Below are 24,325 nucleotides of genomic sequence, written 5' to 3' on the forward strand. Positions count from 1 at the left end.
CACAGTGTTGGGCAAATTCCAGAGGAGTAAGTGAAAATTTCTACATCTGCTCAGACTTCATAGTCAGAAGTACTCAAAAAATGTAATCTCAAAAAATGTAATCTCGATTTTCTTTTTTTTTTAAAGCAGCCTCTGCTCAGTTCTTCTACATACTCAAATTTCATACTTGTCAGATTAGAGGTGAATGTCTGCAGCCCTAGTTAGGGAAAAGGTGGGGGTGGGGGTGATTAGAGGTTACTAGAGACAAGACATAAGCTATAAATAACCACTTAAAATGAGTAACTATAACGCTGAGTAACTTTAAGAATCCTAGAGAATGGGCAGACACTGAGATCAAGGAGAGCCTTTGGGCTCGAAGCTATGACTCTAGGGTGAGAATCTGTGTCATGTCCAAAGGGAGGAGTTACAGCAGTAACTATATCATCACTACTTCAAAACCCTACATGTCATAAGCCTGTGGTATCCCAGCCTTAATAAGTCCCTGACCATTTATTAGAAATTACAATCAAGGTCAGTTCCATGCTAGTGACACAAATGCTTTTGTCAGCTAAAGTTACCTTCTCATTCTACAAATTCACTAGGAAAGAATCCCCGTCAAACCCCTTCTGCTGAATAAGCAGGCTCTTCCTTTTAAGTGGTAATTTGTTGTTGTTTAGGCGCTGTCATGTCTGACTTTTTTCTACTCTGTGGATTGTAGTCCACCAGGTTCCTCTGTCCATGGGATTTCCAGGTAAGAATACTAGAGTGGGTTGCCATTTCCTTCTCCAGATCTTCCGGACCCAGGGACTGAACCCGCGCTTCCTGCATTGGCAGGCAGATTCTTCACCACTGAACCACCAAGGCTTCCCTAAGTGGGAATTACTCACAAATAAACGTATGTGGCCCCTAAATGGACAACCCTACATTTAACCTCACGCATTCAACTGGTTTTAGGATAGGCCAAAAACACAGAAGTCATGAGTTATAACTTATTTTCTTCTACACCAATGGTTCAAACTCTTAGTAAAAGCAAGCACTTAAGTAAGCCAACAAACCCTGAGTGAAGGTGTTGCTGGTTCCCCAGTGAAAGCAGGGTAGAATGGGAAGGGAGAAGCTGCTCTGCAAGAGGAAAGCCACCCTTAGCTGGAACCCAGTACAGCGTAAGCAGCATCAGACATGAGGAAAGCCCCCAATGACACACTCTCCCAGTCAGTGCAGCCACAGAAGAGAAGGTGAATTCAATCCAAATGGTTATTTATTCTAAAACTGGTAGCTACCGTGCCTACATTTTTGCCAGAATGTTGTAATGAGAACAGGGGAGGAAAAAGTTACAGATGTAAACAATGACACAGTTACATTTTTTTAAAACGGTAAAACCCTTTTTTTACTGGCCACTTCCAAGAATGCTTTACAGGTTGTGCAAAAACATTTACAGGCTCCATGTGGTGGTGGTTTTTCTCACAAGCGTTTCCACCTACAACAACTACAACAGACGTCTGATAAAACACTAAACAAGTCTTCTAAGGAAAACAAGGCTAGAGATCCCTCCTGTTAATCCACATTTCCCCCCTTAACATTGTTTTTTTTTTCCATAATAAAAAGACAGACACAAACAAAACCCAGACATCTACTGTTGTTGCGAGTGATCTCTTGGACTAAACCGACAAGGACGTGGCAGTTTCCCTCTCTACCCACCTAGAAAGAGCTTTTTATGAAAAGATGACTTTCCAGTGTCAAAAGTGAACAGCAAGTACCCCCCGTCCCCCCAAAAAACCCAAAGCGGCTTAAATTCTGTCCTTCCCCCTCCCCGCCCTGAGGGCCTAGCATCCCCAAACCGTGCTGTAGACTATAAAAAGATGCTATTTGCTGCAGGACTAAACATTTGAATAGGGCTGGCAGTTTCTGCCTTGGAGTCAATTTTCTGTTATAATCTTGCCCTAAGGGGAATCTCTTTGGGCTCCAGTTTTTATCTCCTTGCCCTGACACTATAAGCACTAAAGCTTTCTCAAACACTCCCCTTAATGGTAATAAAAAGTGGGTTGCAGACAACTTCAGGCAATCACTTCACCCACTGCCACACACAAACCCACAGAAGCAGGTGTCCGGAGAAAGAGAGGACGTCACTGTGAGCAAGCGAACATATTGCCTACCAGAACCCCATTCCAGCCTCTCGGTCAGAGGTCCTGGTGGAGCAGAGGGGTGTCCTAGACAGGTGACTAGAGGGCCAGAACCAGGGCCTGTGCACCCTCCTGGGCACGGCAGTAACCGTGGGAGAGGGAGAGGGAGATCAAATCTCAGCACAAAATTTTCAACAGAGGACTGCCCAGGTAAGGAAGTGGAAGTGGAAGTGTTTTCTAGTAGCACAACCTGGGACTCCCCTCGCCAGGAAGTGCAGCAATGTGAGGTGTTTGCTGAGTAAGCTCTTGGCTGACACAATGCTGAGCAGGAAGGTGAATGAAAACTGAAGCTCAGTATTCAAAGAGCATTCCCACATCCCACCCATATTCTTGAACCAGCGACCTGAAGCTGTCTGTCAAGAACTAGGAGGGTGTCGGTAAAGTTAGCATCCCAACTGAAGTCTCTTGGCTAGATGCCTCTCTGGGCCACGCAGGGAAGATGCCCCAGGAGGAATCCTGTTGCCACAAGTCAGGAAGGGGTGCTCCTGTGCACGCACACGCTCACATTCACGCTCTTCTCAAGTTCCGGCAGCCCTACTGAGCTGCCTCCCACCCCCCCACCCTCCCCTTTTCTAGTCACTCTCTACCTGTGTATCAAAAAAGCCAGCAGGGCCCTGGCCCTCCACACTGTATAAAATAGTCGCTATTCTCAGCACCTGGGCCCAGTAGCCCAACACCACAGGATTCACCTATATACATATCCTGCTGCAGTGAAAAGAATCCTGCTTCGTTTCTGTGTGAGCTGAAACCCTGAGAAACGTTCCTTCTCTAGAACCAGAAGAGGACAGATTCTCTAACAGAGATGATTTCAGAGACTTCCCGCCTGTCTCAGCCTTGGAAGACAAGAGAGCAGAGACCGGCAGATCACCATCTTCAGACTGAGGGCTGCAATCCCAACTCTTCTCCCAGATTTTATGGAAATCCATAAACGGGTACAGAGAGGCTACAAACTAGTCTACTCTCCAGTCACCAACAGTCCCCATGCCTCCTTGGCCTGGGGATCCTATATAATAGAACCACCCAATTGGTAGCTGCCATGCCTTGGCCAAACAGCACAAAGGCACGGGCACGTGGAGATAGGGACACTATGGCCTCCCAGCCCACCGGACCAGATATCCCGAGAGGGAAAGGTCGGTAAAGAAAATACAAACGGTTAGTTGGTGCAAGTGATTGATAAGAGCCAATCGTTTATTTTCACTGCCCCAGTCACAAGCTCGCCCTCTGCCCCGCTCCTGCCTGCTGTGGAGAGTAGGCACCCTTGAATGCTTCCCACCCTCTCCGCATCACCTCACCATCACTCTCCCTTACTCGGCTGCCAGTCCAGCTGCCTTAGAATGTCAGAAGGGTGACATTTTCAGTTCTTTTCCTGTCCGACTGCAGGGTATATAGGACAGGCAGCCCTAAGTGCTGCTTTCTGAGCAAATTTTTTTTTTTTTTGATTACAAATATCTAACTAGGTTTGAAATGTTTTATAGAATAAGACAATATTCTTTTCAACAAACTTTAAAAAAAATGTACAGTTTTGTTGTTTGTTTCCACCTCCCCCCGCCCCCACCCCTGCTTGCGCACCCTCCCCCCACCGCCCCTCCCCGGCAGCTCAGCCCCACCCCGACAGCCCCTGTTTTCCTTGGTTGTGTTTTGGGGGGTGCTTGGCACCCCCAGAGATTCAGCTTCGTGGCTGACAGGCGACAGTGGCAGGGGCTTCACCGATACCCTTGGTAACCGTAGTAGTTCCTGTAGTATCGGTCTCTGTCCTGGGGATGGTGGTAGTAGTAACTCGGCCACTAGAAGAGAGGGGAGACCCCGTCACGTGGAGCCACGGCGGGCTGAGGACGGAGAGGCACGGTACTCCTCCCTCTGGTCCTGCCCGCCCCTTCATCTCTCCGTGCCCAGACGATACTCACCTCCCGATTATACTGCTGTCTGTAATAGTCTCTGTATCTGTTGTACTCATAATCTCGACCATAGAATCGATCGTAGTCTCCCCTGTATCGATCGTAGAAGTTACGGTAACCCTGAGAAAAGGAGAAAGAGAAGGAGTGACGATGCATGGGTCTGTAGCATCACAATCCCCTGCTAGCCCCCATCTTAAGTGAGATGTATCTTTGCTTGGTATCATACACAGGCTTAATCTTCCCAGGATAAATTCTGCCAGACGAACCAATTAAACGGGCAAAACCCTAAGCCCTGAGAAAACAGCCCAAACCACTCTGCTCCCCAAAGCCAATAGGAATGGCTATCACGGCCCAGAGGGAGGAGCAGGAGAGCTGCACTCACCCCTCTGTTTCCAGACTGCCCCCAGCACTGCTGCCCGTAGGCCCGGTTGTCGTAGCCTCGGCGCTGCCCGCCCACTGGAAGAGAAATGGAGAGCGCGCTCAGACAGCTGGCATGGGGTCCTGGCTCCACATCTGAGTGGAAATCAAAAAGTCGGAGCCAAAGGCAATTCTGGGGGAATAGGAGGCCTGCTTCTGTCAGGCTCACACATTGTTAATTAAAGCACCAGCCAGGATCTTTTAAAAAGTCTGAGGGGGGAAGGCAGAGGAACAGAGACATAGGAAAAACTAAGCCACCTCGGTTTCACTTTTTGAAGCCCCCCAATTCCTGCAAAACATTTAAGATGGCAAAAGAACACATGGCAGAGTGAGAAACACGCGTCAAACTGCCATTTGCAGAGCTGCAGACTTTCAGCCCTGGGAGGGATCTTGGGTATCACACAGCCCAAACCCGTTTTATACAAATGAACAAAGTCTAAATGCCAAGCTCTTCCAAGGCAGGAACTGTTGGTATTCCCAGGGCCTAACACATAGCAAGCACTCAAAAAATTTTTTGCTGACTTACACTTAAAATTACACACACACACACACACACACATTTGAATGCACATTGTGGGAGGAGGATCAAGGGGGTTAACTGACGAAACTAGATAACTGAGAGAGGAAATTAATTCCACTAATAAGCTAACTTACTTCATAACCCCCCAAATTACTGAATAATGCATTCACTTTCTGATCTACATAGCTGGGTTGACCCAGTAGACAAAGAAAAAAAGAATCCTGCATAAATCCTTCAGATTAACTACAATAGTGAAGGGGGAATCCATATGTAAAAATGAAAACTAGATAAATGAGCAGGTTCAAGCACTGCTCTTCAAGGAAACAAATACTTTGTTGAAAAATAACTACTTTTTGTTTCAAGATTATGGGAAAAGCACAAGAAGCTAGGAGTAAAGGACACAGGAAGAAATAAGCTCCATAAACGGATGTCCTTAATGTTGGTGACCCGATGTGGTTGCCTGGCCTTTTCTGTGGGTCCAGCTGCACTTAGCACAGAGAACAGACTGAGGAGGGGGCTGGCAGGTCCCCAGGACTTACCGTAGCCTTGGCCTCGGCTTCGGTTCTGCCGGTTACGCTTGTTTCGATTGTTCCGGCGGTTTGTCCGCTTCTCAGAGGGGGGCAGCAGCTTCCTTGCCTCCTCCTTGTATTTAGTGACAATGGGCTGAGCCTCCTCCTTCTCCAGCTCCCCATATGTCACCTCATCCATATAGTCGCATTTTTCAGGCAGAGAGAAGTTGGCTATAAGAGTAAGAGAGAAGCTCTGTGGGCCTCCAAGTGCAAAAATGGGTAATATCTCATAATGAAAACTCCACTACAGGAAGAACAGAGTTTTCTAAGCCTCATCTATAAATGCACAAAAATGCGCTGGGTCCACGCTACAAGTTCATGCTAATTGCAACAGCCCCAGGCAAAGGGCTATCTGCAAACTGTAGATTTACAAGTTCTCAAGTGATCCCTAATAAATTAAGAGTGAACTGGGTTAAGGTTTCTTATCAGGACAGAAGCAGGCAGCCAGAGAGTAAAAGTAACTGAGAAAGTTCTGGTGTAGTTAGATAAGAAATACACTTTTAAAAGAGACTCAAGAAGAAACTGACCCAAGCCTGAAGGCACTTACTCATCTATCTGAGAACAGGAAGCAGAGTACAGGGGTCTCACTGACCACCTGTGTAGGATGGGCCAGCACTAGTCTCTGGACATCAAGGTCAGAGGCTGAGTCCCAGTGGAATTCAGTTCAATGAGGTGCTCCAGATTGTTAACTGAATCCAATTAGCCCTTAGTTTCATAAAATTGAACTAAATTCCTCCAAGTGCCCCCAAATCAGTTATGGACTGGTCTAGTTCATTCTGAGTAAACTTGAGCTCTTTAGTGTGAAACCAGCTCCCACGCCCAGGCATTATCAGAATTCAAAGAGCCAGTAGCTGAAGGCAGCATGGGGAAAAACCAAACTCAGAGGTGAACAGCAGAACTCCAGATCAATCAAGAAGGTTAATATTGCCTTCCAGGGAACCTTGCTGTACAGCTTTATATGGCACATACCAAAAATCAACACCAACAAACAACAAAAATAAAAAAACAAGCCTAATGTGATATAGAAATCAAAACATACTGCTGAGATCATTCACTCCAACCACCACCATTTTCATCTGAACCATCAGAATGTTCCATCTCTAGAGCATAAATTCAGTGAAGGCAGAGCTTCATTTCATTCATTCTTTCCCTAAGTCTAGAACTATACTGGACAAATAGCAAACACGCCTAAGTATTTACTAAATGAATAACTGACTCACTGAAGCCTCTGCCTTGAGTTTTGATTATCCTGTGACCTATCACCATTTTTTTTTTTTAATTTTATCAGAATGAATCAAGGGGTTATTGCTTCACCATTCATTCTGCTCATTCATTATTCCACAAGTGATCACACTCATTAATTTATTCCTCAGATTTATACTTTACACATGTGAAGAATCCTCCAGGTGCTAAGAGGCCCTAGGGAGGTGTGCATGGACCAAGGCCAGGATCTCTAACTTGTAGAGGTTAGCCCACCTTTCATCTCCAGCATTATAGACTCAGGCACATCATCTCCCTCCACTTCCTTCCTCAGCTCCAGCCTCTTCTTCCAGTCCTCCTCATTAGGGACAACCACCACCACTTTCCGGGAGAAAGTCTTAAACAGTAACAGCTTCCGCCGTTGGCCAGAGTTGTACACATTACACTAGGGACAGGAGAAGTAATAGATGTTTTAGGAGTAAAAGTTAAATTCAACACTTACTGAGAATCCTTCACAAGTGAGGCACTAGATTAGAGGACTTATTTATACAGTCTCTAAATTCTTCAAAAGCTACATGATGTTTTCCTATTTTACTCAACATGAAACTTGAGAGTCAGAGAGACCAAGACTTGTCCAAGGTCACAAACCTAGTAAGTGGTGGAGTCATGAATCCAAAGCTACCACACTCTATCACCTCTATAGCGTGTTTTATAGCCTGGGTCCAAATACTCTCTGGTAAAAACATTGAGAAGTGTATCTCTCAATTCAAAAAAACATTACAACCATAATTCTTGGTTATAACTGATTCTGCTCCTTAATTTAGTCTTTATATATGCACCTTATTTTGACTCTGAGCAATTTTATCAGATTAAATGGATACCAAATCTTTTATCTTTGGACATATTGTTAAATTAGATTTCTTTCGAATTTTTGAACAATACCTGATCAAGAATGAAGTTCCTCTTTGTCCGGGAAGCAATCTGGACCAGCTTACTAAGGCACTGGGAGGCTTGCTGAACTAAAAGGTCTCGGCTTTTGGGATCCATCTCTGGCTCCTCGAGCCCCTTCATCTGATGAGTTTAAGAGGAAGAGAAACACAAGAAATTACAAAGTAAGTTAAAGCCCAAGAGTCATTGGTAAATGCCACCAAGCCACCACATCAGTTCACTGCCATTTCTTAGTGCTGTGAATGCTGTCCATTTCCTACAGGACTTATTTCCAGTCTTAATCTGGATATGCCTGAAACACCCCAGGCTTCACCAGCTTTCAGAAATCTGATAACACAGCAAAGGAAAAGAAAACAAAAAACAAAAACTCATTTCTTTATTTGTGGGGCCTCTGATCTCAGACACCTGAAAGACCCAACTCCATTGGGAAAAGATTATATAAGTTTCTTGGTATTTAAAAGCGAACACCAGAGTGACTTATCCCCTACCAACTCACCCTCATTTGATTGAGCACAGTCTCAGCTCCCAGGACATTGTATCTTTTCTCAGGGTTTTCTTTTGCATATTTTAGGGCCCACTGGGTCTTTCCAGATCCAGGGAGTCCCACCATCAGAATCACCTGCAAGTAAACAGAACAAGGAATGCTAATAAAAAAGACAAACCTGAGGGTCATGTTTACCAAGCCCAACTTAAGAACATCTTCCCCAGCTCCCAGTTGGGCAAAGCTTGAGCAGAAAGGTGAAAAGCATGAGCACCAATGTTCTGCACCCTCTCTGGCATACCTCACACTCCTCTATGGTCTTGGGAGGGACTGCAGTGCGCACGCGCTCCTCAACAGGCACTGCATGGATGAACACAAACTCTTCTGGTGGTGGGAAGAAGGGCTCCTCCTTCTGACCAAAATTTAATTCTACAACACAATTTTTGCAGAGGACGTGGGGTAGGAGGGCCCGATCTGCTAGGGATTCCTTGCTGATACGGAATGCCACACCGAGGTCTTCTCCATTCTTGGAAAAGGAAAGTTCTACTTCTTCAGCTTCAAAATTCTACAACAAAAGATAAGAGCATTTATGGGCACACAGGGCTTGCAGTTGATTAATCTCGCAACTCAATCTTTTTTCCCCTTACTTCAACTGCTACACAACTATGCAAGCAATGCATCAACTGCAGAAAAGCAGCAGCTGATGGGACGCGAAGGGATCTCCAGTGCCATCCATCTACTCTATGCTACAACCCACAACTTTCAGGAGCACTTACAGCAAAGCAGCCAATGACATCATTCTCCCCAAAAGTCTGGCCAAATTCCTCAAATTGCCCATTCTCTGCCTTGAGTCCTCGTCCATCGAAACCATAAGAGAATTCATCCTCACCTAGAAAAATCAGCAAATTAGTTTACCTACATTCAAACTTCCCACAGAGTAGCAAACACAAACACGGTTAAGTTAAAGATAACTTTACCAAGCTGTGGATGGGAAAAATCAACAGACCATCCAACTCGAAGGAGAGAAACCTCTGTGCAGCCTTCTTTCATTGGGAGATTCTGGGTTACCTGGCCAAGTCAGAAAAGGAACTGTTCAGATATTCTGACCAACTCAAGCAAAGTCAGAGTTAGACAAAATTTTGATACAAACCAGAAACAACAACTATCACAACTCAGTGTCAGAAAAACAACTGTTGATGAACGTAAACCAAAGTCATGAGGGTTAATTCCTTGGTTACTAGAGCTAAGATCATCTTTCAAGTATGGTACCTTTCTTTAATAAAATACTGGTGGATGCAAGTCCAGTATAGAGTAGTTTAATGACTAATTTAATAAATGAATGGTCCTAATGGGCTGTACACACTACCTTGGCCTCAAAGCAGACTTTCCCCTTTGTCACTCCATAAGTACTTCTGGCCCCAGACCAAAGGGTGGGGAACTTCTCTGAGAAAAGTGGCTGCCCTCCATAGCGGTCTTTGCTGACTTGAAAATGGAGATCGGAGGTATCTGTTAAGAAAGAAGCAATCTTTTTACTCCAATGTGCAACATTCTAAGCCTTCAAAAGAACACAAATGTACCCAGTTCTCAAGAATGGATACAAAGTCTAAATCTCTTAAAAGCTGCAGGCCAGGAAGTTTTCAATCCCCAAAATCTCTTTTGATTGGTTTAAAACCCCAACCTGTCTGCCTTATACATACAGAGGTCCAGGTTCTCAACATTTGATTGGCTGAAACCCCCAACCTGTCTGACTTATACATACACGTGTCCAGGTTCACAAGAGTGTGATCCTCTTCCTCATCTTTCACCTCTTCTTCTGGGGGTGGCGGAGACTTTGAGCTACACGTATGAGAGAAAAGCAAATATAATGTAACCAAAGTCCTTTAATTCGAGAGGTGTCTGCATGACTTTATGTCTGTTAAACTACCAGTGAATATAAAATTCCAGCAGGCAGCTTCTTTCAGCAAATGAGAAAAGGGCAAGGGAAGCGTTCAGGGTGGATTCGATCAAAGACTTAGGCCTATAAGAACCTATTCCATTTTTAATCCACCCCTTTTTACCAGACTCTCCAGTCAACATCAGGTATACCAAAATTGGAGCAGAGACTCCCTTCAATGAAAGGGACTGTTTCCCTCACCGGCTGTGGTAGGCCTCCTCTCGGAATTCATAGTAAGCTCGGCCATGTTCATCCTTCTCATCCCGCTGTCTCTTTACCCCCCGCCGCTCACCATCTGAGCCTGCTGGTTTTGATTTTTCACTATCTTGGTCATCTCCTACAAAAATGAGGGAAAGAAAAACAGCAGTTTTCATACTGGAGTGTAGAATAAGCTCAGAACCAACAGAAACTAAAGGAGGACCTGCATATCTGTCTAGTCAGAAGAGCCAGGTTATTCCCACTGCATCCACAGAATGTTTTATTTCCAAAGATTATCTTTCTGTCATTGGATGCTATTATTATTATTATATTTTTTAAAAGGACATTATGGACTAATTACAGTCAAAAAGTAGATTAAAAGTTGGGCAATTTTTGCATTCTAAATTTATCTGCTTAAATCAGGTCAAACTTGCAGATTTTCCCACTCATATGACATAAAATAAACATGCCGTAAGTTTTTTAAAAACTTCATAGCTTAACTTTGATTCTTGACTATCAGATTTGGATTTAAGCTAGAGACCTAATGTATATTTTTCAACACTTTCCCACAGTGTTGTGTTACAGAAGCCTCAATTTCTTTCTTTCTTTTTTGAAGAGTTTGACTTTCCAGCTTTAAAATGCACAGCCATCCACAGCTTTACTTACATAGCAAATGAACTCTGGCACTTTATACAGAACTGTTACCATAGATTTTTACTGAAACTTGCAAGAACAAACCATTAAGTCACAAGAGAGCCATAAATAATACTGCATCTTTACCTCACATAATTTGGGGCAGAAAGGTGTTGTCATATATTTAGTAACATTCTTTACAGGAGGAGGAAAAAAAAACAAACAATTTTTCCTTGGACTTCTGTGGTTTGCAACACTAACACTAAAGGTTTTTAATAATAACCTCTCTAAAGAAGTTCTTTCTCTCTCAAGCTTTTTTACCTGCTCTTTGGGGGTACACATAAAGACAAAGATTATGTAATGGGATTTTTGTTCCAGGACATGGCACAAGCTGCAAGTTGCATGTGACTGTTGTAGAATGGGTTCCAATTATACCATCATACCCAGCAGCTGCCTAAAAACTGTATTATAAAAGGAACTAAAAGCAAGCCACTTCATAGTAAGAATGGGAAGCAGCTCTAGTTTTCCTCCCACTCTGACAGATAGTTATGGATCAGCTGTAACCATCCAATCACTTCAAAGGAAGAGAGGAAGGTCACTAACTCCCCGGGGGCACCTCTATACATTCTCTTCCACAAGGTTATTCAATGGACCCACCAACACCCCAATCATTTCACCAGGAAGTCAGGGACCCAAAATGTAAAAGACTAGCTAAGTATACAGTAAACATACAAATTTGCCCATCTACATCCACTCAAATGAAAGATTAAAATTTAATCATAATCCAGGCAAGGTAAAACCCCTAGCCAAGTAACGTTAGCTAACTTATTCTAAATGTTCTAGATTAAGACTTTCTCTTTCCTAGTTAACTATTAAACTTGACACCCTCACGCTGCAAGCTACCGAAGCAGGAGCTGCTGCAAAAGCAGAAACAAGGTTAGATTTCCAGATTTTTAGTGTGGCTCAAACTCTAGTAATGAGCTTTTGATGGGGCGAACTCTTGACGAACTTAGCTTATTGCTTAATTTTATGGCGAAAAAGTAAACAGTCGGGTGGCCCAAAGGCCCAAGCCTCCAACAGTCGGTCTGGTTGTCCATGTAATCAGCAATTCCTAGGTTTAGGAAAAGATAAGGACCGCACCGCGGGAGGCTGCTCCAACAGGTAGCTCGTAACCAGTTCGCATGGGAAACCACTTTATTTCCATTCACTACCACCAAGCAAGCAATCAAGTTAGGAAGGAACCTCCCTCCTGCAAAGAGTAGGGCCACCAGAGGTAGACAAACCCTCCGGAAATGAGGGGAGAGGACGAAAACCACCTCCCCTGAGGAGTCCCGGCAAACGGCAATGGGAATCGGGACCCCGCGGTCCAGGGCTCCGTGCTGGGTCAGGGGCGCACCCGGCAGGTTGGAGCCCGGCTCCGCTGCCAGCTCCTCACCCTGTTCCTCTGCGGCCTTGTCACCCGGCGCCTCGGATCCCGGCGTCTCGTCTCCGCTCCGCTCCTCCGGTTCATCTTCCTCCCCCTTGCCGGTGCCCTGCTCTTCGCCACCGTTTACCCCACCTGACTCGGCTGTGGCCTCCTCCGCCGCTTTCTCGGAAGCATCGGGCTCCGCCTCGGCCTCCACGGCTGCCGCCTCCGGGGGCTCCGGCGGCGGCTGCGCGGCCTGGACCGAGGCCTGGGCAGGGGGTGGCTCTTCGTCCTCGTCCTCAAGCAGCGCCTCCTCGTCCTCCTCCTCCTCCTCTTCGTCCTCCTCCTCGTCCCCGCCCGGGCCGCCGCCCGACGCGGCCACAGGCCGAGGCTCCGCCTTGCAGGCCCCGCCGGGCCCGGCCCCGCCACCGCCGGCCTCGTCCTCGAGCATCTCAGCGTCCAGCGCCTCCTGCAACCGCTGCGCCAGATCCACCTTGAGGCCGCGCGAGTCCAAGCCGCGCCGCTGCAGCTCCGACCGCAGCTCGGTCACTTTCAGCCGCTTCACCTCCATCGCCGCCGCCGCCTCCTCCGCCTCCCGCCGCCTCCTCCCCTGCGAACCGTCGACCGAGCCCGACTGCGCAGGCGCCGCCTCCGCCTCACGCGCCAGCACGGAGCCCGCGCGAGCGAGCGCACGCACGCACGCACGCAGGCAGGCAGGCAGCCAGGCTGGCAGGCGGTGGGCCGCGCGCAGCCTGCGCTACGTAGTGTTTATTTCTCGCCCCTCCTCCCTCCCCCTTTCGGCCCCCGGAGCCCAAAACAACGCAGCGGAAAGCTGCTTCCTCTCCAGCCGACCCTCGGCTCCTCTGCCGCGGGCGGGCGCGCGCCCAGGACGACGGACTTCCCTCCGTTTACCTCCTGCCCCTCTCAGCCCCTGGGCCAATCGCCGCTGGCGGCTTCACGGCGCAGCCGCACCGGAGCCGGAGTCGGGGAAAGGCTGGCTTCGGCCCAAGTGCCTCGTCGCACCGAGGCGTGTGCGTACCCCACTCCGTACTTCTAGCGGGGGCTGCGCAGCCGCCTGGCGCTCCTTCGCCACACGCGCCTCCCACTCCGTCACCCCGCCCCCCACCCTCAGTCCCGTCTGATCCGATCGTGCTGTCGTCGTAGGGCTTGTTCGGTAGTCTCTGTCCCTTAGTTTATACAAGCAGCCACTTCTTGAGGGGAAAAAAAGCCAGAAAGGAAGAAAGGAGACTCTTGAAACGTGAACTCCTGGCAATTGTCTTTCTGGTTAGTCAACAAAAGGACTTTCCAAACCCAAAGAATGCAGGAACCCCAGCCCACCTATTCCCTCAAGCCTTCAATTTCTACCCAGCAACACACACTCTGACCTCGCCTTATTGGCCAGCTTGAATCGTTATCTGCAATTCTGATTGGTCTTCTATGATCTTGCAGTTTGGGGGTTTTTTTTTTTTTCAATTGACGAAGCAGCCAGGGGGATTCCCCCCTCCCCCCTGGGTTGCTCCGCAGGGGAGGCTAGAGAGGCGGGGTCTTGTCTGTGGGATTCCTTTTCCCGGGCCACTTCTGATTGGGCTCGTGGTGCAATGCGCGCGACCCTTCAGACACCAAGCTCTTGGGAGGCTGAACCCTGACTTCTCCGTGCTCCCCGTTTGTAAAGCGAAGTGCGGCGAAGAGACTTCGGGTTTGGCCTGTTGCAGGGAGGCGGGGAGCTGGGCGTAAGGGAACTTGCAGCTGGGCTGCGCTACGGCCTATGGTTGGGGTGCATGGACTGCGTTCACCTCGGTTCCCCAGCTCCCGGCCCAGAAGTCAACAAACGCTGTTGAGTAAGTGCAAACAAAGAGCTGGTATGGAGACAAGCCCCCTAGACCCTTTTTAGCAGTTGTTCCCGCCTACTCCCTTCCGCTTCCGAGTTAGGGAGGTGTGTCCGAACGAAAGGAGGAAACCAGAGCCGCCGGCGTTCAGACGCCGGCCACGATTCCTTAGTTACGGCCTTAGAGTTTTCGTGGGTTTTTCTCACCCGGGAGTCGCCGCTTTGGGAAATCAATTAATCTCAGGTTTTGCTGTTCCCACATCTACTTCCTGATCAGATGCTTGCACTTCCAGAGATTAAAATATAACTGGAGAGGAGAAAGGAAGGGGCTGTGGTAGAATCAAGCAATCATTCCCTGAGAGGCCTCCTGGAGAAGGAGAATTTCCTTGCTTTTTTAAGTCAGCTGCCAAAATTGGCTGCCTCGCTCCTATTCCTAGAGCTTCGGTTATTCTTTCACGTCCCAGTTCCTCAAGAGCACTGGGCAACAGAGTTATGGAGAAGCGCCTGCAGGAGGCTCAGCTGTACAAGGAGAAAGGGAACCAGTGTTACCGGGAAGGGAGGTACCGGGATGCTGTAAGTGGGTACCATCGAGCTCTGCTGCAGCTGCGGGGACTGGATCCGAGTCTGCCCTCCCCGATACCTAATCTGGGACCTCAGGGCCCCGCCCTCACACCTGAACAAGAAAACCTACTGCACACCACCCAGACAGATTGCTACAACAACCTGGCTGGTAAGAACAGGGCCGACGGGAGGGTAGAATGTCAAGGCCGGTACATGAAAGTTTGAGAATATTGGGAAAAACACTGATGGCTCTTCTGTCGTTATCTAGTTATTCTGCCATGAATTGCAATATACTTTCAATCTGTGGGGCTCTAATTGAGTTTCGGTGCTTCTTAGACTTCACTTGGAGAGTTTTTTTAAACACAATTTCCTGAGCCTACCATGATTCCGATTTAATAGGTCTGAGGTTTGTGAGTTGTGGGTACCAATTGCGTTTCTATCAGACTCCTAGGTGATGGCTAGTAGGTTTACGGAATTTTGCACGACTTCCTGGTGGCTCAGACGGTAAAGCGTCTGCCTGCAATGCGGGAGGGAGAAGGCAATGGCAACCCACTCTAGTACTCTTGCCTGGACAATCCCATGGATGGAGGAGCCTGGTGGGCTGCAGTCCATGGGGCCGCTAGGAGTCCGACACAACTGAGCGACTTCACTTTCCCTTTTCACTTTCATGCATTGGAGAAGGAAATGGCAACCCACTCCAGTGTTCTTGCCTGGAGAATCCCAGGGACGGGGGAGCCTGGTGGGCTGCCATCTATGGGGTCACACAGAGTCGGACACGACTGAAACGACTTGGCAGCTTGGCAGTGCGGGAGACCTGGATTCAATCCCTAGGTCGGGGAGACCCTTTGGAGAGGGAAATGGCAACCCACCCCAGTATTCTTGCCTGGAAAATCCCATGGATGGTGGAGCCTGGAGGGCTACAGTCCATGAGGTCTCAAAGAGTTGGACATGATCGAGGAACTAACACACAGAGAAAATACTGAACCTGATGCTGAGCTCAGCTTGTTTGTACACTGGAACCGAATCAAATCTCAGAGACAGAGTTTTGGGTGAAGTAGAAAAGAATAGCTCTATTGTTTTGCCAGGCAAAGGGGAACACAGCAGGCTCCTGCCTTCAAAACCGAGTCCCCACCTGGGGAAGATACTGTGAGGTTTTATATTAATTGTCCAAAGAATGTAATCATCTCATGGACATTTTTTCTAATGGGTTGGTGTTGAGGTAAGTAAGGGTTAGCATCATTGACCTTCAGGTTCAGCTGGTCTGGGGTCTACACTGCTCCTGGGTAGCATACCATTGTTAATTGTTAACTTCTCCCATCTGGAGGTGATGTCGGTATCAGGAAAATAGCTTAAGATATTGTTGAAGACTGTCTGTCCTTGGGGAAACAGGACCTTGCCTCAAGGCTGCTCTTGACTGCTCTCCTTGTTCTCCCAACCCCACCCTTCCCTAATTAACAATTGCTTGAATCTGCCCTTCAGAACTTAGGGAAGGTCATGGAGGCTGAATGCAGACTGTTTCCTATAATCAAAGAAATGGCAGACACAAAAAGCCCTTGTGCCCAGAAGCCCCAAAGGACATGCACAGTATCAAACCTATGTTTAGACCGTTGTTTCTTTAATATTTAAAATTTAGGAAAGAAGGCACTTGCTTCAGCTGGTAATGTAAATCATCCATCTTAGATGTTTTGGATAGCTTTTCCTCGTTTTCCTCCTTCCTATATAAAGCAGCTAGATGATATCTCTAGTAACTTGTACCTTCCATATCCAGCTGGCCTTGCATGGAGAAATAAAGTCCAGAGTTAGTATCACTAGGATTAATCTGCTGAAAGAAAGAGACTTCTGAAGTCTGTTCTGTGGCAGGCAAAGTAACCATAGAGCTAATTAAGTTGTTTTGAAGTATATACTTTGTAATCATTGTTTAAATTATTTTTTCTTTTTTACTACCCTGGTCTGCAATGATTTGGTGACATTCTAGCTTTTTTACAGAGTGTGTCCAAAACTATTCTTAGACTCAAGTAACAGTAATTATAGTAGCTACTATTTCGGTTCATTCAATTATTTTTTGAATAAATTAATATTTATTGATATACTGGGGATATCGCAGTATAGTAAAACAGATAACGATCCCTGCTGTCATGGGGAGATGGATAATTAACAAAAGAGGTAACTTGTGTATTAGACGATGTTGACTGAAAAAGATGCATAAGGAGAGAGTTGTGAGTTAAGTTTTACTTGGGGCAGAATGAGGACTGCAGCCCAGGAGACAGCACCTCAGACAGCTAAAAAAAAAAAAAAAACCCGCTCCAAAGAGGCAGTGTGGGGAGTCAGTATATAAGATTTTGGTGAAGGGGGAGTTCAATCTAAAGACCTGTTCCACCTGTTTTCCTGGGGCACGCAGTGCCTTATTCTCCACTCTGAACTCCCTCAGGGCGTGTCAAGGCCTGCAGCTGCAGTAGCCCAGGATTCAGCCTCCTGCTGTTGGCAAGCACCCGTTTGTAGTTGACAAAGATGATAAGTAACATGGAAAAGGAGAAAGCAGAAAATGGTGTATGGACTTCCCTGGCAGTCCAGCGGTTAGGATGCCAAGCTTCTAAAGCAGAGGGTGCCAGTTCAATCCCTGGTGGAAACACAAAGATCCCACATGCAGCATGGCATAGCCAAAAGAAAGAAAATGGGAATAGTGAGTGGCATAGGCATGGTAGTGGTTAGGGAAGGCTCATTAAGGTGACATTTATGAAATGCCAGTATAAGCCCTTGATACATATATACATATAAACCTTAAGTGTCACAGCAGTCCTTTGAGGTAGATTTAAGGACCATCTAGTAAGTGGTGGAGCTAAAATTAAACCTGACAAGTTCACTTTTTTTGTGGCTGTGCTGGGTCTTTGTTGCTGCGAGGACTTTTCTCTAGTTTGGCGAGCGGGGGCCACTCTAGTTGAGGTGCTTGGGCTTCTCATTGGGGTGGTTTCTCTTGTTGTGGCTCATGGGCCCTAGATCACAAGTTCGATAGTTGTGAGACATGGGCTTACTTGCTCTCTGGCATGTGGGATCTTCCCGGGTCAGGGATCAAACCCATGTCTCCTGTATTGGCCAGTGGATTCTTTACCACTGAGCCACCAGGGAAGCCTCTGTACTTAAGTTCTTATTGCAGAATACTGTATATTAGAGAATAGAATACACCTTGGGGAATTGGCCAGAAATCAAGGAAATGAGATACATACTCATCTTGACTGTCCAGGTGGACCTGAAGGCAGAGACTGGGGCTTATCCATCTGTAGACCCTCTGCTTGGAGGTTCTTGGTAGACGTTTCCTAAAGACTCACTAAAATTAAGAAATTTCACTTACATGACAGTGACATTTACGTGTTGGGCAGTTTATTTATAGTACCTCTCATCTTCACAAAAATTATGCAAGGTAGTAATGATTTTCCCCACTTCACAGATAAGGAAATCAGACCTCATCGCTAAAACCCTCCAATGGCATCTTATTATACTTAGGAAAATATTCACACTCTGACCTTCACCTGCACAACCTGACATGATCTGGCTCCTCTGTAGACTGAATTCACAAAGTATACACCCACCTTCCGGCTTTGTAGGCTCTCTTCTCTTGGCTGGAATGCCCTGTCCCTTGAATGACCCTTGTCATTCATATCTTGGCCCAAAAGTCACTTTCTCAGGGACGCCTTCTGTAATCAAGCATCACTCTGACCTCATTCAGTCTCTGTCCCAGTACAGTTCTATTTTCCACAAAGCACTAACAAATAAGTGAATTTGTTAGTGTGTTCCTCCTCCCTGGGAATTAGGATGCAAGCTCTAATCACTCACTAAGGTGTCTTATCTTGTTCCTCTTTTTCTCCTGCTCCTACTTCCACCTAGCACATGGTCATTACCCTAGAACTAGTTGTAGAATGAAGGAACGATGGGTTACATCACGGTAACCTATCAGTGATGGGTTAGTTGAACGCTGGGGAAATACCTAAGTATGAACCATATGGCCACTTGGTGGGGATGTTGTAGAAGGGATGCAGACATCAGCCCTGATACTTCTTCCTTCCCAGCACATGATTTAATAATGCTGTGTGTAATTCCCACAGTTGTTAAACAGGAAATGCATTTCCCTTAATTACAGAAAGACAGAACATTGGTCTGAAAATTGTCTCCTACACAGATTTGTGCTTTGAGGTCCTGCTGGGGTCCAGCCCCAGCAGGATAAAGGGGAACCCTCAGGATGAACGGCGTTGGCGAATGAGAGAGAGAGTGAGACAAAACTCGAGGTCTAAGTCTGAAGTTTATTTTTGCACGGCCCCTTTATACCCTTAACAACATCTTTTTGGGGGAAGTACATATTGTTTACACACAGGGCATCTCAAAACATTACAGCAACTTGACCTTCAAGAGGAACAGGATGTCACCCACATACTTTTTCGTTCACAAGAGTCTTTCTTATCATTTGGCCTTCAGGCCTGCTAACATTTTATGGCTTGCACCTGGTGTGACTTAAGCAACTTCAGTAGGCGACCCTGTTTTTTTATAATTAATCTATTTTCTTTCTAATAAGCGTCATCTCTATGGGAACTAGATAGGATTACATTTTTACAGAACAGAAATGCGAAGGACTGCAGAAACAGCAGATATGGCACAAAACAGGCTCTTAGCCTAAAAGTTAACTACCTGCAAGAAGTCACCAGCTAATCTCTATCTAAAGTATTTTCTATTAGGCACATTTGTGGCTATGATATTTGTGGAGCTTTTCTCACCCCTTGAAGGGGCCTATGCTTAATAGTTTCTTTTGTTAGCGTACTGTGCTTAGGATGTTTAGAACAATCAAGAGCATTTTTTGCAATGAGAGCACATATTTATCACACAAGCCAGAATGCCAGCAAAAGGGTTTGAATTGAAGCATTTCCTTCATCCCTGGCCCCTTCATAGGGTACCAGCATCCAGGAGATTTATTATTTAGGGTTTTAAGTTGGTCTTTATTCAGTGAAAGAGGAGCAGGAGAGCTCTCGGCAGGCAACACAAGAATCCGCAGCAGGGCAAACAAGAACAACAGCAGAAAAGGGGGGAGGATACAGGGTGGCGTAGAGGCTGAGGCCAATCTGGAGGGTCCCTTATCCTAGATGGCCTTGCCTGTCAGGTTTTTTCCTCGTGACCTCGTCATGGATGGGGTCCCGGACGGCCTTGCCTGCCCGGTATTTTCTTCATGACCTCGTCACGGGCGGGACCTCCCATAACAGCTCCCGGCAAGGTCCCATCCTTTTATCCAAGGAATTTGTGACATAATATATCATCATTGAGAAGGGTAATTTTTGAGTTGGTCTTTGGTTCGGATTTCTTACTCATTCCACCTAGAAGCTGTGGGATTCTAGACAAGTTACTTTACCTTTGTGAGCCTTAATTTCTTCATCCATTAAATGGAGATGCTAACACATACTGACTTCAGACGGTGGATTAAGATTAACCAAGCCCCTGGCACAGTGCTTACTGTTTACTCACGCTATTAATGGCAGTGGTGGTTGTTACTAGGACCTCAGGACAAGAATTGTGGTGAAATGGGAGATTCAAGATAGAGAGCCTTGGGTAGAAGAGAGACAATGAAGAGTTTTAAATAATTTTTTTTTTTTTGCCACGTGGCATGCCAGATCCAGTTCCCAAGCAAGGATCAAAGCCCTGCCCCCCAAGAGTTCCAATCACTGGACCGCCAGGGGAGTCCCCATAAATTTAAAGTATAGTCTAATCAACTTTTAAAAAATTATTTAATATGGCTGCACAGGTTTTTCTGCAGGCGTAGTGCCTTGGGCTTCTCTGTGGGGTGGCTTCTCTTGTTGGAAAGCACAGGCTCTAGGGCACTTGGACTTCAGTAGTTGCTGTGGGTGGGCTCAGTAGTTGAGCTCCCAGGCTCTGGAGCACAGGCTTAGTAGTGGTGGTATAAGGGCTTAGTCTCTCCATGGCACGTGAGATCTTTCTGGACCAGGGATCGAACCCATGTCTCCTGCATCGGCAGACGGATTCCTAACCACTGGACCATGAGGGAAGCCCTAGTCTTAGCAACTTTTATAGCTGGGCCTGACCCACGCTAGGTATTGGGTTGGTCAAAAAGTTCCAGTTTTTCCATAATATCTTACAGAAAAACCCAAACAAACTTTCTGGCCAGCCCAACACACAATGGGTATTTGCTCGATAGTAAAGTAGACTGAGGTATGTAAAACTTGTACTCACTGCTGCATCCCCAGTGGCTTGAATAATGTCTGACACATGGTGGACACGTAAATGTATTTGTTGGGTGAGTGAATGTTGTTGATAGCATCCTGGATTTGGTACTGCCTTGTGTTGGGCAATGGAACATCGTGTAATAAGGTCCTTTTCTCTCTTCCTTCCATTTGCCGCCATTAGCCTGTCTCCTTCAGATGGAACCAGTAAACTATGAACGAGTGAAAGAATACAGCCAGAAAGTCCTGGAGCGGCAGCCTGATAATGCCAAGGCCTTGTATCGGGCTGGAGTGGCCTTTTTCCACCTGCAGGACTATGACCAGGCCCGGCACTACCTCATGGCTGCTGTCAGTAGGAAGCCAAAAGGTGAGAGAAGGGGGCTGAAGTGGGAAGCATAAAAAATCGTGCTACTGAGGTAGTATCTGTGGGAGAGGATTTTAGTTCATTTTTCAATGTATTGTGAAAATAGGTAATAATATATTCACACATTCAATATTCAAAAAGTATAAAAAGATGTATGACAATGTATGACAGGCCTTTTACTCATGAATTCCAAGTTTCAATTCCTAGATGGAGACTAAAATAGGATCTAGATTCCAATGAATAAACTTGATAATCCTTGTTTCTACCAGTTCTCCAGCTGAGGTCTGGCTTTTGCATGGCTATCCATTTATCCTTTAGCTCGGCTAACCCCAGGTATGACCTAGAAGAAGGACAGGTCTCCTGAGAATTTGAGGCTTGTTTCCAAGGCAAAAAGGATATCGTCAAGAGAATGATAAACTTGTTCCTGTGTTGGTGGTTCAGCTCTGAAAATTGTCTCCGATTTTGCATTATGGCTTAGAGCAGCTACTGAAGTAAGAGGGTCCCCAAACGTAAAATAATTCAGCAGAACCACTCTATTTGAATGGAGAAGTCACTAAAGTGTCAGTTACCCGGATCTCCTGCATTGCAGGCAGATTCTTTACCATCTGAGCCACCAGGGAAGCCCAGAAAAGTCATTATGAATTAATAAAGATATAAAATATGAACCATTGCTCATGTTTCTTATCTTCAAGTACACAGATTAACTGCTACCCATGTATAGTAGGTTTAGAGGCTATGCTCTTAAAATTACTGTTTTCTTCCAGCTCCTTTTCATTATTAAGTTAGAAACCAGCCCAGCCTTATACAATAATTTTTTAAAATATATATATTTATTTATTTGGCTGCATCAGGGTTTGTTGCCACATGTGACCTCTCTAGTTGTGGCACAGGGACTTAGTTGCCCCACATGTTGAAAATAGGTGATAATACATGTTGTGGGACGGCTAAGTCCCTGTGCCACAACTAGAGAGGATCTTAGTTCCCTGATCAAGAATCAAACATTTGGCATTAGAAGGTAGATTCTTAACCACTGGACCACCAGGGAAGTCCCTATACAAGATTTTTTAAAAATTAAAAGTGGTATTAATGAATGAAATGTACTGTTGCATAGAATAGTTGTGATATACGCAGATCTTAGAAATTTTAAGAAATGGAAGTGTTCACAATCCTCTCCTGCCTGGAGGTACAATTACGGGTCTGTCTCTAATTGCCTCCTTTGTCCTGTTCTAAGATGCCAATGTCCGGAGGTACCTTCAGCGGACACAGTTGGAACTCAGCAGCTACCATCGGAAAGAGAAGCAGCTCTACCTGGGCATGTTTGGTTAAAGGAAGAATGATGCCCCTCCCCTTGAACTTAGATGAACCATTAAAGACCCATCAAAGGGAAACCTGAGCCTCAGCAAGAGAAGTTAACCCCATACCTCTGACTGAGGTGAACTTCTGTTTTGTTTCTAGTGCTGGACAAACTTCTATCACTTACGTAGTCTGTGTTTTTGTTTCTCCATCTTTCTATTTATATGGCTTTTGATATATGGTATTATATATCAGAAACATTTGCCTTGAGAAATACAACCAGAAAACATTCATCAGCTATGGGTGGATTAATCAGAGCTCTGGCATAGATTTTGATGATAGATGTTGGTAGATGTAGTCATATACAAAGGAGAAGGCTTAGCAGAAGATGAAGTAATAAGGACAGGCAGAAAGCAGTTTTTTTCCTTCGTTTCCTCAGATTCCTAAAGCCAAAATGGAAAGCCCTTACACAGTCACAAACTGGCAAATATATACTGTGAAACTAGACAATTATAGATTGGACCCACATGCCTCAAAATGAAAGATTTAAAAGTAACTACTTGATTAAAGTAACTCCTTTTTCTTAATGTTCCACATACATCTGAGATTCTTTATCCTCCACAAAAGTATCTAGTTCCTCTTGTTTCTCTGGATAATTTCTAGCTATTGTAGCCTTGCTATTGTTCACACTCAGATCATTAATATAGTATACATATTTATTTTTTTTTATTAAACCCTTCTATCTTAAAACCCCTGGTGTCAAGCATCTAAGTATATATTTTATAACCATTCAAAAGACCTCATGCCAGAAAACTCATTAACACTTTAATTTTTAATAGGTGCCTACCTATAGCATGCTCATTTCTCTAATAAAGGAAAGACAGTTTACCAAGTCTTCTAGAAACAATACGATAAAGAACAGGATACAAACATAGATCTGTTTTTTACCTGTCACCTTGTATTTCGTAAGAACTCCATTCCTTAAAGAGGAGGGAAACAGTGAGGAAAGGTTCTTGTTCCTTTGTGCCTTTTAAGCACCGACAGAACTTTCTGGAAGCTTGGTGCAGGCTGCAGGTGCAGGCTGCAGATCTTGTCCAGATGGCTCAGTAGGAGGCTTCCTCAACCGGGAGCTCCTTTCTCATTTTGCACACTTATTCTAATGTCCACAGTGTATGAGTTGTACAGAGCAGATGAGATCATAATAGCTCTGCCTCTATATTTATGAATGAAAGTAATAAGTATATGTCATTAGCCATCATATAAACACAGTTTTCAGACAAAAACTTCTTGGTCTTGCCAAGTGTACACAAGCTCTTCTCTCTTAATCAGTAATGTGTCTCTCTCGATGAGCTAGGCTCCTCTCTATGTCTCCCTGTACTCTTAAATAGTACAACCATCAGCTTATAACAAAAAGTCTTTATACCAAATAGTCTTTTAAGTCCAAGGACACAACTAACAAAAGAGGAATATTTTATTCCTCTTCCAAGCTTCTTAAATTTCCAAGCCTAGACTGTTGCCAAATTATGTCATGGTTGTGTGTTATCTTTGGGGCTGGTTTTGCTTTCTGATTTTCTTTTTTTTTTCCCCCTGAGACTTGATGTTACAGTAAGCTATGTTCTGTATCAATGAGGAAAAAATAAAGCTGATATTTAATAATGTACTGTAGATGTGTACTGCACTAATCTTTTTTTTTTTTTTTTTTAGCATTACTAAGA

The 24,325-nt window shown here is 45.5% G+C and overlaps 2 protein-coding genes across 4 annotated transcripts; one reads left to right on the plus strand and one right to left on the minus strand.

Moving 5' to 3' along the window:
• Window positions 1-1,216: 1,216 nt before the first annotated feature.
• On the minus strand, window positions 1,217-13,071 carry HNRNPUL2 (heterogeneous nuclear ribonucleoprotein U like 2). Of its 2 annotated transcripts, XM_043451165.1 has the most exons (14): window positions 12,386-13,071; window positions 10,321-10,456; window positions 9,946-10,022; window positions 9,553-9,692; window positions 9,164-9,254; window positions 8,963-9,075; window positions 8,488-8,751; window positions 8,202-8,324; window positions 7,700-7,828; window positions 7,034-7,202; window positions 5,528-5,728; window positions 4,434-4,507; window positions 4,061-4,171; window positions 1,217-3,940 (listed from the first exon to the last, which is right to left on the minus strand). In XM_043451165.1, the coding sequence occupies exons 1-14, from the start codon at window positions 12,924-12,926 to the stop codon at window positions 3,860-3,862; spliced, it is 2,250 nt and encodes a 749-aa protein (XP_043307100.1). In that variant the 5' UTR covers window positions 12,927-13,071; the 3' UTR covers window positions 1,217-3,859. The 2 variants fall into 2 exon arrangements, 1 of the variants encoding a protein (XP_043307100.1); XR_006266343.1 differs by lacking the exon at window positions 4,434-4,507 and having other exon boundaries at window positions 3,903-3,940.
• A 315-nt stretch (window positions 13,072-13,386) lies between these two features.
• On the plus strand, window positions 13,387-24,270 carry TTC9C (tetratricopeptide repeat domain 9C). 2 transcript variants are annotated; one of them, XM_043451171.1, is made up of 3 exons: window positions 13,387-14,193; window positions 21,138-21,320; window positions 22,549-24,270. In XM_043451171.1, exons 1-3 carry the CDS (start codon window positions 14,121-14,123, stop codon window positions 22,641-22,643), a joined length of 351 nt encoding a protein of 116 aa, XP_043307106.1. In that variant the 5' UTR covers window positions 13,387-14,120; the 3' UTR covers window positions 22,644-24,270. The 2 variants fall into 2 exon arrangements, with proteins under 2 accessions (XP_043307106.1, XP_043307105.1); XM_043451170.1 differs by lacking the exon at window positions 13,387-14,193 and adding an exon at window positions 14,222-14,910.
• The last annotated feature ends 55 nt before the right edge of the window (window positions 24,271-24,325 follow it).

The sequence above is a fragment of the Cervus canadensis genome, chromosome 29, assembly GCF_019320065.1.
Source record: "Cervus canadensis isolate Bull #8, Minnesota chromosome 29, ASM1932006v1, whole genome shotgun sequence".
Classification (NCBI taxonomy): domain Eukaryota; kingdom Metazoa; phylum Chordata; class Mammalia; order Artiodactyla; family Cervidae; genus Cervus; species Cervus canadensis.